At 42.3% G+C, this 14,656-nt stretch overlaps 1 protein-coding gene across 6 annotated transcripts in view; it reads right to left on the bottom strand.

Moving 5' to 3' along the window:
* Window positions 1-5,501: 5,501 nt before the first annotated feature.
* bnc2 (basonuclin zinc finger protein 2) overlaps window positions 5,502-14,656 on the bottom strand; it is a 165,490-nt gene continuing 156,335 nt past the window's right edge. For 5 of the 6 annotated variants that reach the window (XM_030417353.1, XM_030417343.1, XM_030417359.1 and 2 more), the window contains one exon: window positions 5,502-11,283. In XM_030417353.1, the coding sequence (XP_030273213.1) occupies window positions 10,461-11,283 (823 nt within the window). In that variant the 3' untranslated portion in view covers window positions 5,502-10,460. Of the gene's footprint in view, window positions 11,284-12,298; window positions 12,373-14,656 lie in introns of all 6 variants that reach the window. The other variant, XM_030417385.1, reaches the window with a different exon arrangement.

Raw genomic sequence — 14,656 nt, 5'->3', positions numbered from 1 at the left:
GAAGAATCAACTAAATAGCAGTTGCAGCTATTTGACATAAATACTGCAAAGCTGTTATAGTACATATGTGATATATTGTTATAAAAAGTCACTATAAAAATATCCAGTCATGTTCCAGTACTGTGACTCAGTGACTCTCTAAAAGTGGTATGCAAGCCTCTTAACATTTCCATTTCCACACATGAAAATGTTGTTGGAAAAGCACACTGCTCCATCGTTGATCAATTGTTTGTAATCTAATACGTTTATTTAAAAAAACATTCAGGGATTTTGGAGTCGTCTAGTAAAACTGCAGAGAGGTGTTCTGAGTCCGGGGTTTGGTTTCTCTTTCTCGTATAAGGCAAAACACCAAACCACGTTGCTTTAAATTAATATACGCTGATAGAATTAATTAGAATAACAAGATTATGTCACAATCCTTCAGTCAGTCGAAGGCTTTATTTTAGAAATAACCGCAGTGTGCTATCCAAAGAAAAACTTTTCCTGTGTGAAGCTTTTTATAGCAAAATAGTACCTGCTACTGTTCTCACAGGGCTGCTACTGTTGTCGATAATCCCTTCCTCTTCAATCCATCATCTGCAAAATAAACACAGGCCACCCCCACCTGTGTCTGACTTGGAGGGGTGAGGGCCCGTTAACCTGCTCACACAGGCCACCGGCTCGGGCTGCAGATTCCCCGCCTCTCTGTTTAGATTATTTCCACGGAGGCGGGTGACTCTCTTGTGTCACTGATAAGAGCGCAGTAGGGTGGTGGCAAGAGGGTCAAACCACAAGGGGAATAAAAAAATAAAAAAATATCTTTATCCCCTGGAAAAAAAAAAAAAAAGTACTTTTACCCCAAACTTCTTCACCAAGGCGCAAGGCTATTACACTGATAGAAATTCTTCTCCCTCCTCGACAGTCTGGCCCTGAGTACGCAAGGGGCCAGAGTCTTAGCCACATCTCAAGCTAATTTACAAAGATCCCGAATTATTCTCTTATCTTGGGCTTTAAAGGTTGTAAGGTTGATTAACAAGGCTCTGTCCTGTTTATCAGTTTGGGGCTGGGTGTGGAAAATAGCCTGCGATAAGTGCACAGACCATTAAACATTCTATTTCCCCTAATATTTGTCGGCAACCATCTGCTTAACTGATCTCCCTTCACTTTAATTAAAAGGGATTCCCGTCTTGTTGGGGTCATTATGTGCTGGCGGACGCCAGGAGAGGGGTTTGTGATGAGTTCAGCGTTCCCTCTGTCCCTGGGTTGCCAGAGGGCTTTTTTCATCCTCCCTTCCACCCTCTTCTGAGTTAACCCCTTCCTGTCCTGCTGCACTTCCACCTCGTTATTTAGCGGGTGAAGCAGACTAAAGAGAAAGTGAGTCGAACAATTCTCGAAGAGATCCAGTGTGTGCTGGTGCAAACTTTTCCCTTCACTGGGGAAGTGTATAGATATTCACACTATCTCCCTCAACTCCGGGGCATGAGACTCTGGCTGTAATGGTTTGATTTGCCCAACACTAGTTGGATCGATGCGGCTGTTTACAGTTTCTCCCTCTCTCATCCCTTTTGTCTTTTTTCTAATTTAGTGTTCCCAAACCATGGACAGGGGTCTGAGTCTGTCTGCTGTGCTTGCATCTTCGCCCTCCTCCCCGCTCTCCATCACTGTCCATTGATGTTTTTCCCCTCTCTTTCTTTTCTCCTCTTCCTCTCTCCTTCCTTGGTTGGTCTTGGAAAAAGAGCTGCATGCCTCCACACTTCTGGACAAGACTGATGGCTCGTCAATAGCATTAGCCAGCATTGCAGGCCTCACTGGTGTAGAACCAAATCAATAAGGCCCAGTAAAAAGTCTTATACGTGTATGCGGTCCATCCCAGCGAAGGCTCATGTTACCACAGATGAGTTTTTACAAGAATTCAGGAGTCACCATCTATTTTATTCCCTTTAATTCTACATTTCCTCAGCAATTCACCAAGATTCATAAGTGCTTTCGCTCACAGTCCTCCCGTCTCTTTTAGTATAATTATGTATTGTATCCAGAAAGTTGAAATAAATGTCTCTGTTCAGTGTTACATTAAATATGGCGATTTAAATGTAGCAGCCCTGGATAAATAGCGGTGACATATCAAATCTTTTCTGCTCCTTTTCCTCTAAATTCTGGTAATTTACCTTCTAATTATAGTGTGCAATTACAATCAGTTAGTCCTCAATGACAATTGATTTCTGCCCTCAGTGCAGTGGCTGGACGGTGTGTGTCTAAGTGTGTGTGTGTGTGAGCACATTTTTTGAAGATGAGTCTCACATGATGCAAGAAACAAAAATCAGGAGTCGCATGTAAGTAAACAGCAGTTTACCTGCCCGATTATTTGTCTGCATCTGTTTTCATATAGAAACATATAATGATGTTCATGAGACTTAAGAGGTGCACACAGTGAAGAGTGCTGCAATGCTGGCTGCTTGATGTTACTGGTCACTACTTCAGGCTACCTTAACTGACTGATCGTCTATTGATGTGGCTTCGAGATGTAAAGAAGTTTGTCTAAAGGTGAAGAAAACTTAGGACCAATGTTTGTCTGTCAGGTCTCTCTGTTCAGTAGATGTCTTTCTTCGTGCTGTTTTTTTTTTTTTTTGTCTATCACCTACACCTCCCAATCTCTAATTTGTAGGGATGCATGACGTATGCAGTGAGAAAAAAATTACATTATTATTCAAATCGTAGCCGATAAATAGAGCCGATGATAAAAATTAAAACATCAACTACAGTAGGTGGCGGTATGCACCTTTTGGAGCTGGTTTGCGAGGAGAAGAAGAAAAAGAAGAAGCTGTTGTCACTCTCCTGACGTCAAACTGCTGCACCTGGTTGAGCCACACGATGTAGACTAAAGAGCCGTACACGTTTACTCTGGTGTGGATGTATTTTACAGTCTCAGAGGACGACAACATGACTTAAATTTCAAAAAATAACTGTTCTGTAAGAGTTCGGAGAGGAGGGTAAACAACACCTCTTATTAGAAGTAACTATTATCACGTAACTGTGAAATAAACCATCTTTGCTGCAGTTGTACATAAACAGGTTGGGATTGTCTAATATATGTTTTTTTTATAGTAAAAGACAGTGAAATTATCGGTTATCTTGTAGATATCAGCCATGATAAGCAGGTAATTGTTGGTTAAGTGTATCGACAAACGAAAACCCATATAGAAATGTGCATTAAAAATCACTTAAGCGATGGGTATTGAGCAGCAGACTGAAACATTAAATTAAACTAAATTATATTATATCGTATTATATTATATTATATTGCTTATATGCATCAGCCGTCTTGTTTGGTCGGTGATGTCCCCCAGGTACTCAACTTTTAAAAAAGCTTACTGTAACTCTACTGTGGTTTTTGGGAAGGTCAGACACTGTTGGTGAGGTGCAAAGTGCATCAATCTTTGGATGCTAAAATGGAAAGTGAGTCTGGTCTCCTTTAACTGACTAACAATAGCATTGACCAATATCTGTAGATTCTGTCTAGCTAAAAGAAGAACAGCAGCTGATTTTTAACAAAATAGGCTCCAATTTGACTGTAAAGTTATACACACAGTGTGTATATGCAGTCTTGTAAGTTGGTCTGCTGGGTCTTTACAGCATCTTAAGCCGTCCGTCGGAGAACATTTGCATGTACTCTTTGCATTGAAATCAGTTCTAACAGCACTGGCTCGCCTCCACAGTGAATAGGCATGCAGGTCTGTTGAACTGGAGACAGTACATGCTACCTGTAGACGTTTGCAGCCGAAACGCTTTGCAGGCACTATTGGCTTTCAGTGAATTTTTTTAAAACAACCTCTGGAACATGATGCCGTGTCTTAGTCGCTTGAGTTTCACTGCCGCTTGTGGCCAGAAAAGAGAGCTGTGCCCCATTTATTTGTCCTATATATTGCACTTGCCACTAAATGTGAAGGTGAGTGCGAGGTAGTGATTAGTCATTTTTATCTGTGAGGTACTGACCTGCACACATATACAATGTTTTAATAAGCAATTTGATATGTTATTATAATGAACACTGTTGAAATTTCCACATAACATAACATTTTAACCGAAACGCTTAATAACAGAAGCAGCACGTCATCGACGGACTCCAAGTCAGACAGACAGTCAGATGGACAGATGGACATCTTGCCCTGTCAAGCTCTCCACCCATGCCGACACCCTTCTCCAGTTCAGACGCAACAAAGCTCGCCCTGGCTGTTTGTCTCTCCGTGTTCTCCGACAGCAGAGAGCTTGTGCTTCTCAAAGGTCAGCGGAGGGCCAGTGTGTTTGTTAGGCCAATCGATGACCTGCCGCCGTCAGAAACACGCTCAGTTATGTAGCGGGGAGGTCAGGCTAGTGGCGGACAGCGCCCACCGCCTCCCGGGTGGAAGGGAGTGTATGTGTGAGTGTGTGTGTGTGTGTGTGTGTGTGTGTTTAATATGGGTGGCTGAGGATATTTGTGAAAAGTGGGGGGAGGATCTTTTACTAACCCTGCATATAATCAATACCATCCAGCGCTATAATTCTGAAATGTTGTGTGTGTGTGTGTATGTGTGTGTGAATGTTGTGCAGTTATCAACAATGACAGGGGGATCAAGGAACTGGTGTGTGACAAAGAGGAATGGTGTCTAATTCAAGGTCAATAAGGCCTGTGTCACTCCTTCGCTTTCACGGAGGGGAGGGCTGAGGCGTTATGTTCCTGTTGGCTACCAGAGCAAACATGACATCCCTGCTGGAGCTCATATCAATTTGTAATTTGACCTCCAGTCACAGCAAATGATGTCAGCACAGGTCGCTTTTGCAAAAATGACCCTGCATTTGTCCGTTGTCGTTGTCAATTTCTGTCTTCACTGTCACACCGCTGTTCTGTTCTGAAGCTTTTTCTCATTGACTGATGTTAATATTCATAGACATTGTTATTCTTATTTTATGTGCACACATATATGAAAATATTGATGAAAAAAAGAGCAGAAAACCTTTCTCATTCAAAAAAATATATAATTGTACCATAATTGTACTCAACCACCAAATTTGAAGTACATGTTAATATATATTACCCCCCTCCAACATAGAGCTTTGACAAGTGCATTTAATTTAATTTCAGCGGCATATGATCAGACAAAGGTGCTCTGTGTCCTTTGTTTCCCTCCTTCAGTGACCATCTCACTAATTTGCCAAGACCAGCAGCACCTTCTCTTCATGCCATTACATCTTTTAATAACTCTATTAATCTAATCGTCCACTAATTGGTCAAGATAGCCTTTTCCCTGGTGATTTTTATCAAAGGGTAATTAAAGAGCCCGGTAAAACCTGCTGAAATCACAGTGTCTTGTTAAAATGGCTTGATTGACACATTGTCTCAGGGCTCTGTATTTTTTTTTTTTTAAATACATTACAGAGAACAGTTTCTTGTCAGGCTATTTTTCTTTAATAAGATGTTCACAATAACACAATTCAGCGATTATAAGTGCAGCTCCTTCATGTTTGAATAAAATGCGATGACAAAATGCCAGTGACTGATAAATCTTTAATATAAAAATTGTACAAGAATTCTGATACAAATTACAAGAGGTATTTGGACAAAATATGAATAAAATTCCATTTACATCCCAAAACCCTTATGCATTTTATGCAAAAACCATAGACAGTTATGATACAGAAACAAATACAAGAAAGGCAAAAAAAAAGGAGAAAAAAAAGAAAAGAAACAAGAGTCTTTTAAAAAGAGGACCATTTTTTTCCTCCTGTCTGCAAATGGGAAACACCTGTTTAGGTAACATACAGTATTCATGAGGCTTCCAAATCACCATTTTGACACCAAAGTGTTATTTGCAGTGCGACTGTGTAGCCATGCAGCGCTGTCGGGTGCCAGTGCCATAACACAGGCTTTTAAGACACGGACACAAATGCATTTGATACACAAAAAGAAGTGTGAGAACAAAAAAAAAATCTAAATTCACCAGGTCTTCAAGCTTATTTATATTTTAAGACTGTAAAATATAATTGGCACAATGGAAAACATTATATGGATTTACAGTATGTTTTTTTTTTTTTTTTTTTTGACATTTCACAGGTTCCAGTTCAAATTAATGAGGGTATTTTTTTTTTTTTAATGTAACACATGAGACTGAAGCATCTATACAAACCCACGCGTGTGTGTATTTTTCTTCTATCTGCATATTTCTTATGTCCCATCAGCACATTTGAATCCCACTTTGTTCCATGAGCTACATTAACTGGACAAGTTTGCATGCGGTGTCACCTCTCGTCCTCGCCGCTTACACCTATTGTACTCACTCACTCTGTGACGTGAACAAAATGGACAGTGATTAACAGGTCAGAGGCTTCAACCGTTTGCCTTCACCCTCTGCGCGCTATGTTGAATTACAGAATAATTGATGCTTGAAGCTCGTCTAATCAAATATTAAAGATTCACTCCAGTGGTCTGGGGCCAAAGAGGTTCTCTAAGTGACGTGTTCCTGCGCATCCACAACCCTGGTCACTAGGTAGCAGAATGCACCTGGGCCCATGTGGTTGGAGGAAAAAAGAAAAAAAGGACAAGGATTGGATTGGGGGCTTTCTCAGAGGAGCGGGGGAAATTGGTGGTCATTTCTCAAAGGAGAGGAAAGTGTAGGGGAGGGGTGGAAATGCGAGGGGTTGCTCGATCGCTCTCCAGCAGGCAATCAAGAGGAAGCTGGCGACGAGTCCTGGGGAGTCCTGGCCCTGCTGCTCTCTTGCTCTCTCCTCTCCCTGTGTTCCTCGCTTTCTCCCCTGCCTTGTTAAGTGACTGCCGCGAGGCTCCGGCCAGACCACTTTCTAAGCCATCTCTCCCTTCTCTCTCTGTTTTCTCGCCGTCTGTCTGCCTGGCTATGTTGGACAGTCGTTTGCATGTTTTTCTCAGCTCTGTTTCCAGCGTCTCGCAGCTCTGAGCTCTGCTGGCATGACCAGCACCGTGCAGGACTCAGAAAGCAGCCCGTAGGAGGTAGGAGAAGGGTGTTGTGAGAGAATCTGTTCTATGATATTCAGTACACTTCTGGAGAGGTCATGCACTGTAGCTGCTGCTTGAGAAAAACGGACAGCAAGGAACAGGATGTAAAGAAATTGTTAAGAGTCCACAAAAACAAGTCTGAAAACTTGTTTTTCTCAGATCACGAAGGGCATAGAAGTTGAGGTTATTTGGGCAGAGAACATTTATGTTAAGATAACTTCTGATATGTATGTAAAGCTGTCTTAATTCTGGAGGGTTCAAATCCATTTTATGAGCTTGCTGGTCCTTTTTCCAAGGGTTTTCTTAATTAGTCATTGCCCTCTTTTATGAAAAACTGTCTCAATAATAACAAAAAAAAAAAACATTGGACTTCCCGTGCCTGACTCAGTGTGTGCTCACACCACTCTCCATAATGGAATGTTAGCTTTCTGTGTTGTGGCAGCAGCTATGATGTTAATACTAGATGGAGGGTTTCATTTCCTGTGCTGAGAATACTCTTTTCTCTGCCCCCCATCTCCTCCATCACTAGAGGTTAACAAGTCATCTAGTTCTTGTCATCCTCCTGGCCTGTAAGTAGAAAGCATATGTGAGTGTGCGGCACTCTCCTCCGTGTGCGTGTATGTGTGTGTGTGCTTTCGTATGGTTGTGTGTTAGAGAGACAGCTGTCAGCAGGGTTCCTAGAGTAGCACTTTTTTACTTCTTCCAGAGCGAGGGCCGGGGGGATTGAATGAGTGAATGAGGCAGCGAGCGCCTCAGTGAAACCCACTCCTGGGAGAAGGCAGGGGTTCCTGTACTCAATTTTCCCTTCACTTGGGATAAACAGGCAATTACCCATCCCTTTTTCCTATGCCATGGCCGTCCGGTGAACTTAAGCATACACTATTAGTGTGTGTCCCTGTAGGACCTGCGCTGTGGGGTGTGGAGGTGGTAAGTGAGTGGCGGGTTGAAGAAATGGGTAAGGCGGTTGTTAAATGACTGTGCTCTGACAGACAAAGAGACAAACTGAATGAGAGCAAGGAACTGAATTGAATTGAATTATCAGCGACCCTGAATAAGAATAAGCGCACGCAGAAAATGAAAAGATGAATTGAATTCAGCCAAATTGAATGAGTCAAATTGAATTGTTCGGAGCACGCCGTCTCATTCCTGTTTTTTTCCCTCTTTCTGTCAGTGTCACAGTCTCGTCAGCAACCTTGGCGTCTGGCAGTGTAACGAAGTGACAAGTGAGTTATTAGACAGAAGAAGCTGGAATGGCAGGGACGCCTCCAGGTAACGGAGAAGCAGCACATTTTTAATGATCGTTGCTGTCATCCTTTCCTCCATAGTCAGCCTTCCACCTCCGCAACCTTTCCATCAGCCTCAGCTCTCCGTCTCGCTCTCTTTATCTCTGAGAAGAGAGGACTGAAAACTGCATGTATCATATAGGTGGAGTCTTAAAAAAAAAGGGGACATGAAATATTTCACGAGAACAGGTCATGTCTATATTGCAAAATGGCATATATGAAACAAATGGAACTCAACACTGTTATGGATGTAGGGTGTCGTGAATACTGTACAGCACACCACATAACACTGCATATTTTTCCCTCTGTGTGTAGCACCAGTCAAGTAAGAGAAGATCTTGTTGTATAGTAACACATGGCAATGCTAATACACTGACAAAGAAGTCAAACTGAGGAACAATCTCTATTTTTTGTCTTTTTTAACAAAAAAATATTCTTATACTGGACAAAAACATTTCAATGAAGATACATCACCCACCAATAAATACCCCTTCCCTTGGCTACTTTTGCCCAGTTACTGGAAAAATTTGTACCGTGAGACAGTTGTGGACATGTTAAAAATGACTGCAACCAACAGCCAGAAAAAATGGTAAGGTACATTTGTTGTGGACAGCAATGGAAACCAATACCAAACATATCACAGCAAAACAATTAAGACTCAAGTGCATCATATTAATCCAATGGGGCATGATTTAAGTACAATGTCACACTGAAAAAAAGTTTTTTTCTTAAGCAAACGTTTTTGTTTTGGTCACAGTTGAAGGACTATTTTCTTCTTTTTTTCAATACTACGGGGCAGTCATTTTTCATTAAAATGCCTTTTGAGAGAACGAACATGTGTCTTTGCATTGATAACTTTGTTTGACAATGTCACAATAATGCCATGCTTTGCACAGATTACCCCACTAAACCTCTGATGTTATTTTTGTGATCATAATGGCAACCATACATAAATAACTCCTTAAACAAAAAGAGGAGGAGAGCCTTTACCAATATTTAACACCTCTTTGTATGTGAGACAGCAGTTTATATTCAGTCACATCTGGATTCGTTTTGAAGCGAGACACTTTGTGGACACACTCTGAATGCGTTGTTTAGCGATGGGTGAAGATCTCAGGTTTTGTTTAGGGGGGACGAGATGTTCTCTGTCGCCGGACTGTGTTTTGAAAATGAGCACGTGCAAAAAGAAACTGGCACAAGTATTTTTGAAGGTACTGTCATTTCCCTTGGCACTGTAGCCGTCAGTGACCCCAAACAACACCTAAACTTACCATTGCAAAAGTCCTCATTATAATAATATTACACATCCCCTTGTATAGATGCAAAGTGCAAAAACTGAATTGGTATACTAAAGCTCATAAACATAACAGACGAAAAAAAAAAAAAAAAACAATAGAAATACAGAGAATGATATCAGTGTAGGAGCCTAAAAAAGCATGCCGGCAACCTCTGAATATCTAACAAGTAGATAAAACAAGCCACATGATATTCTTTTTTTCCTAGGACTCAGTTTAAAACGTGTCTTTGAAGCTAACATAAATGAGTCAAGCTAGTAAGATGCTACCTCTGTCTTGCCTATAGCTGGAAGTATTGTACTGGACTGTAACATAAAACCATAAAGAGAGAGAAAAAAAGAAGCAAACAACCATCAACACAACTCTTTTACACCAAAAGCCTCTTGGGACATTATTTACAAATGAAGCTGTCATGCTTTTGTAAGGGGTTCATTTTAAAAGCTATCATTACACAAATACAACAAGAAGATTTTTCTTTTTTTCTTCAATACTATCATTTCTGCAGGCAAAGTCACAAATAAGAGTTTGAATAGATTCTTTGGAGACGGACATAAAAACAAAGTGGGGACACGTCTGAAAGGAAAGATGGAGGGGCGTATGAAAAAAAGAGAACTGGAGTTTTGTTATAAAGCAAACTCCATGCTCGAGAGCGTCATCCTGTTCTTCCAAGGAAGGAAAAGTCAAAGATCACAATAATAAACTGTATTTAGAGTCAATGAATTTTATAGAGGGACTTAAATGTCTTGCAATGACTTACAGAGGATGGGCAGGAGGCATACAGGCATTCAGCTTGTATTAGATGGCCCTGGGCTGGGGTTAAAAGCGAATTTGAGGAGGAATAAGGATGAGGAATGAAGGGAGGAGCGGGCAGACTGACAGCAGGGTAGAGTAGCAAGTCATTCTTTAGTCTATTATTGTAGAGAAGGGCATGTTTTTATGGAGGTTGGGGTTCTGAGAGTGTCGGTTACGGCTGCGCACAGAGCTGAACACCATGTTGCAACCGGGGATTTTGCACTTGTGCATCTCGCGCAGGTGCACAGTCTTGTAGTGCACACGCAGGGTCCCTTTGTTGCTGTACATTTTGTGGCAGATGTTGCAGAGGATCCCGCTGCTGCCACAGTTACTGCCCCCGGTGGACGAAAGGAGGAATGGTGAGGAGGAAGATTCCAACCTCTCGCCATGTCCTTCTCCTCTTAGTTCTCCAATCTCATCCCGATGTCCCCTTTCCACCCGCCCCTCGGCGCGCTGGGAGCAGTCCTCCCCTTCGCTGTTGCCCTCTTCCTCATCCTCTTCTCCCTCCTCCTCCTCCAGGTCATCCAATAGGATGCCTTCATCGCTGCCCTCATCTGACTCGTGTGAGGAGTGGACACTGCTGCTGGATTGAACACTGGATGTGGTGCTCAGGTCCAACACCATGTAGTCCTCTGGCTGGCCCCGTGAGAAGCCGTTGGTGTGGTGGTGTTTAAGGGTTTGGTTGAGAGGATGGTGGGGATACTCGATGCTCATGGGGGAACGGACACTGTGGTTCAGGCCAGTGGGCCCGAGGCTGGCACCTCCGAAGCCCATCCCGGCCATAGGGTCCAAGCCCATGTGGTGCCCGGCGTAGATCTTGGCCAGTATCTCGGCTCGCAGGTCCTTGGGCAGTGGCGTGAGTTGGGGGTCCAGGACAATGTCGTCCAGCTCTTTGGTCAGCAGTTTGCGGTGCAGGTTGATGTTGGAGCTGTGCCTAATGTGAGGAGACAGTCAGAGTTGTAAATCAGAATGCTGCCAGTGTGTGAGGAATTTAGATTACTTAAAATATATTTTTCATATGGTCTTAATTCTGTTAAATGGTACCAGGCTACAAGTACTTAATAGAAGAGCCACTACATGTGTAATTATTGTTACTATCAGTCGGGGTACACAGACAGTCACGCAGAGAAAGAAATTCCCCCTGCAGCTCTCCACAGAAAAGTGCTCGAAGATTGCACAGAGAGAGAGAGCATCCTGCCAGTGTTTACCGCTGTCAGCATGTCTGCACTGCACAGCCCTCAAATCCAATAGACTCTGACTCAATTAAATACTCCACCATATTGAATGGGAGTTTATCAATTGATTCGAGCTGTGGTAATGTGATAATCGAGGGGAACTGGATAGCATATTAGCACTAGGCCCTGACAGCATTATCGCATTCGTTCCCTATTGGAGGTGGCTTAATCGAGCACCTCAATGAACATGTCTTTATGTAGCCCTGGATTTAATTAAGATGGGCATTTTTCCCCAAACACAAGGCAAACTGTATCACACAGTGTGCTACAGCCGATGAAGGAAACTAAGTGAAAGTGCCATGCTTAAGCTAAGATAAGATAAGTGAGGATTTCAGTTAGCGTACAAAGCCATGCTAAAGGATGCAAGGTGAAATGGGCTTGGAGAATCTAATTCAATGCTTTTTTTCGCTCCAATTTCACAGTTGCCAGGACCCACTGCACATATGTCACACCAAAACTGCATAACACAGAAAGGAAACTTAAGCAACTAATGACCGATGTCAAATATGACATACACACGGTCCATTCCTCTCATATCAGGTCAGCACTTACATCCAATAAGAATAATATGCAAACACACAGTGCCTTTAATGTGAGGGGGTTTCCATGCAGGGAGGTCACATGTGTGTAAATTAAATTAAAAAAAAAGAAAAGAAAACGGTCATCCTTAGCAGGATGGGCAAAAATGGAGTCACAATGGATAGTAGAGCTTACCAGCAGTGGCAGGGTTGATGCAGTCAAAAAGGGTCCCTTTCCTTTAATTATTTACTTCCCTATCCGACATTGTCCTGCAAGAGGTAAAAATACATTCATTTGAGGGACCCTTTTCTGTGAACCAGGCAACCAGGAGCCCGTCCACTCAAGCATCGTCAGCATTGAGGAGAGAGAGCGTGGCAAATCGATTGGCCGCGGCTGTCACTGCATGTGTGTGTGCGCGCGTGTGTGTGTGTGTGCGTGTGTGTGCATTTGCACGTTTGTGTGTGTGTGAGGGTAAAACATAAAATATACTACTTCCATATAGTCGGACTTCGATCAAAAGGACTATATAAATCCTTTGTTCTTTTTTATCCTTTGATATAACAGTTGCATCCATATGGTGTTAGCTTATGGCTAAAATATGGGAGTCATGATTCAATTTCTGTGGTGCTGTATCCCTGTCTAGCCAAATACATGTGTGGACGCTTGGCTGTGAGAGGAAAGAGTGTTTTAAGATGGTCTGAAATATGCCTAAATCAGGGATCAATAGTGCAGCAATTTTGCAGAGATATCAGCCGACAGGCTCTGACGTATAACGGGGCCACATTTGCTCAATTAAACCTGAAGTTCAGGATGCTGTTGATGATGCTCAGGTAGGCAGGTCCTTTGCAACATGTCTCCATCTCTATAACAACACCTTCTCACTGCTAATAAGCTCTAAGTTAACCATGGCTATCTCAGTTGTAGATATTAAAGTCAAACATGCTAAATATCATGCAGTAAGTAGTCTGCACTAGAGCTACAGTAGCCATTTTAAATACTCAAAATGCACACCACATTGTTAGAATATTACAACAACAAGATCTGATGAAAAATATTCACATTTTAATACTGCAGTCTTTCTTTAAAATCTATGTGACAGATATGTAAAATGGAAAAAAAGGGAAGAAAAAAGTCACTTCATGACATTTCATTTCTAATCATTTGGAAATTATTTAATCTGAAGAGCTAAAGAGGAGAAAAAGAGCCCAGTTTATGATCATTTGCATAAATATTATTATTTAACTCTTAAATAACCCTTGTGTTGGCATCGCCTCCCTGCCCTAAATAATCAAAATAAGTCAGCTGGATCTACACACAGTGGGCATAATGCACTTATCCCTTAATTTATCAAATTTAGACTTTCTGCCCCATTTCCCACTCTTCTCCACCTCCATCACTCCACATCAGTACGCTCTATCTTTCCACCCCCAAACCCAAGTCCTTAGTGTGCGCCCCCATCCCCCACCCCCTCCTTCCACCATCTCTACCTCCCTGTTGGCCAGTAATGTGGCTGGCAAACCAATTTGACAGTCTCATCTTTGCCCAAAAGATGGGGGAGGCCTCTAGAGAGCCCATTTTTGACTGTGCAGAGGAGGCAGAGCGAGAGTGTGCCTGTCCCATACGGCGTTAATCATCTTTAGGTTCATCTGATGGCCCTTGCCCTTGTTTTTGTGTCAGTGCGGGTGTGTGCGTGCGTGCGTGTATACGTGTGTGTTTGTTGTCTAAATGACTCATAATGTGTAAATGAGATGGAAGGCTGAGTGGTATTAAACTGACACGAGTGGTTCTTTGTCTTTCCTGTCATTCGGGGTGTATTATGAGGTTTTGGGTGTAAGTGGGAGGACAAGAGTGTTTGTAGCATTTATCACTCTTTGTCACCGTTATATCTACTTTGCATTGTTACAACAACAAAGATCTGAGGATCCCTGAAGTAAGTGAGTTCATAGACATCAAATGTAACGTGAAAAACATTTCTATGTACAACATTTCTTAGATTTTTCCAACTACAATTGTATTGAAGACTTGCAGAAGACTTGAAGTGTGCTTGCATTGGTTTATCTAAGAATAAAAAAAGAATTACCCTTATACTCTGCAAAATTCATCACAAGAAAACTGCCAACGATAAACCAAAGGGGAGCTAATACTTCAAGTTTCTGTGTTTTAATCAGTGGATATTTTCAACAGGGGTGAGTGGCTTTTGCTAATATATTCTCTCTATAAGCAGCATGCCCTTTGTTTATAAGAGACAAACAGAGAGCTGATTGTGAAGCAGCGGAGCTGGGCCCACATGCCGTGAGGGGACCGAGGGAAAGCGAGGAAGACGGAGAGAGGAAGGAGAGGGGAGGAAAGAGACTCTCCAACATAATTAACCTTCACTCTCTCCGTTTGCAGTGGCCCGTGCAGGGACTACGGGCTGTGCACCGCTGCACCATGGGAATGTGGAAGAGGGAGGACACCTACTATACTTGCCATAGCGACATAGGGGCAGGTTAAAATGTTTGAGTGAAGGTTAAAAAAAAAAAAGAGAAGCGTTGTAGGCTGATAAAAATGAGA

Source organism: Sparus aurata, chromosome 1, assembly GCF_900880675.1.
Source record: "Sparus aurata chromosome 1, fSpaAur1.1, whole genome shotgun sequence".
NCBI classification, from domain to species: Eukaryota; Metazoa; Chordata; class Actinopteri; order Spariformes; family Sparidae; genus Sparus; species Sparus aurata.
The sequence above is the reverse complement of the archived record's forward strand: the minus strand, read 5'-3'. Positions and strand labels throughout refer to the sequence as shown.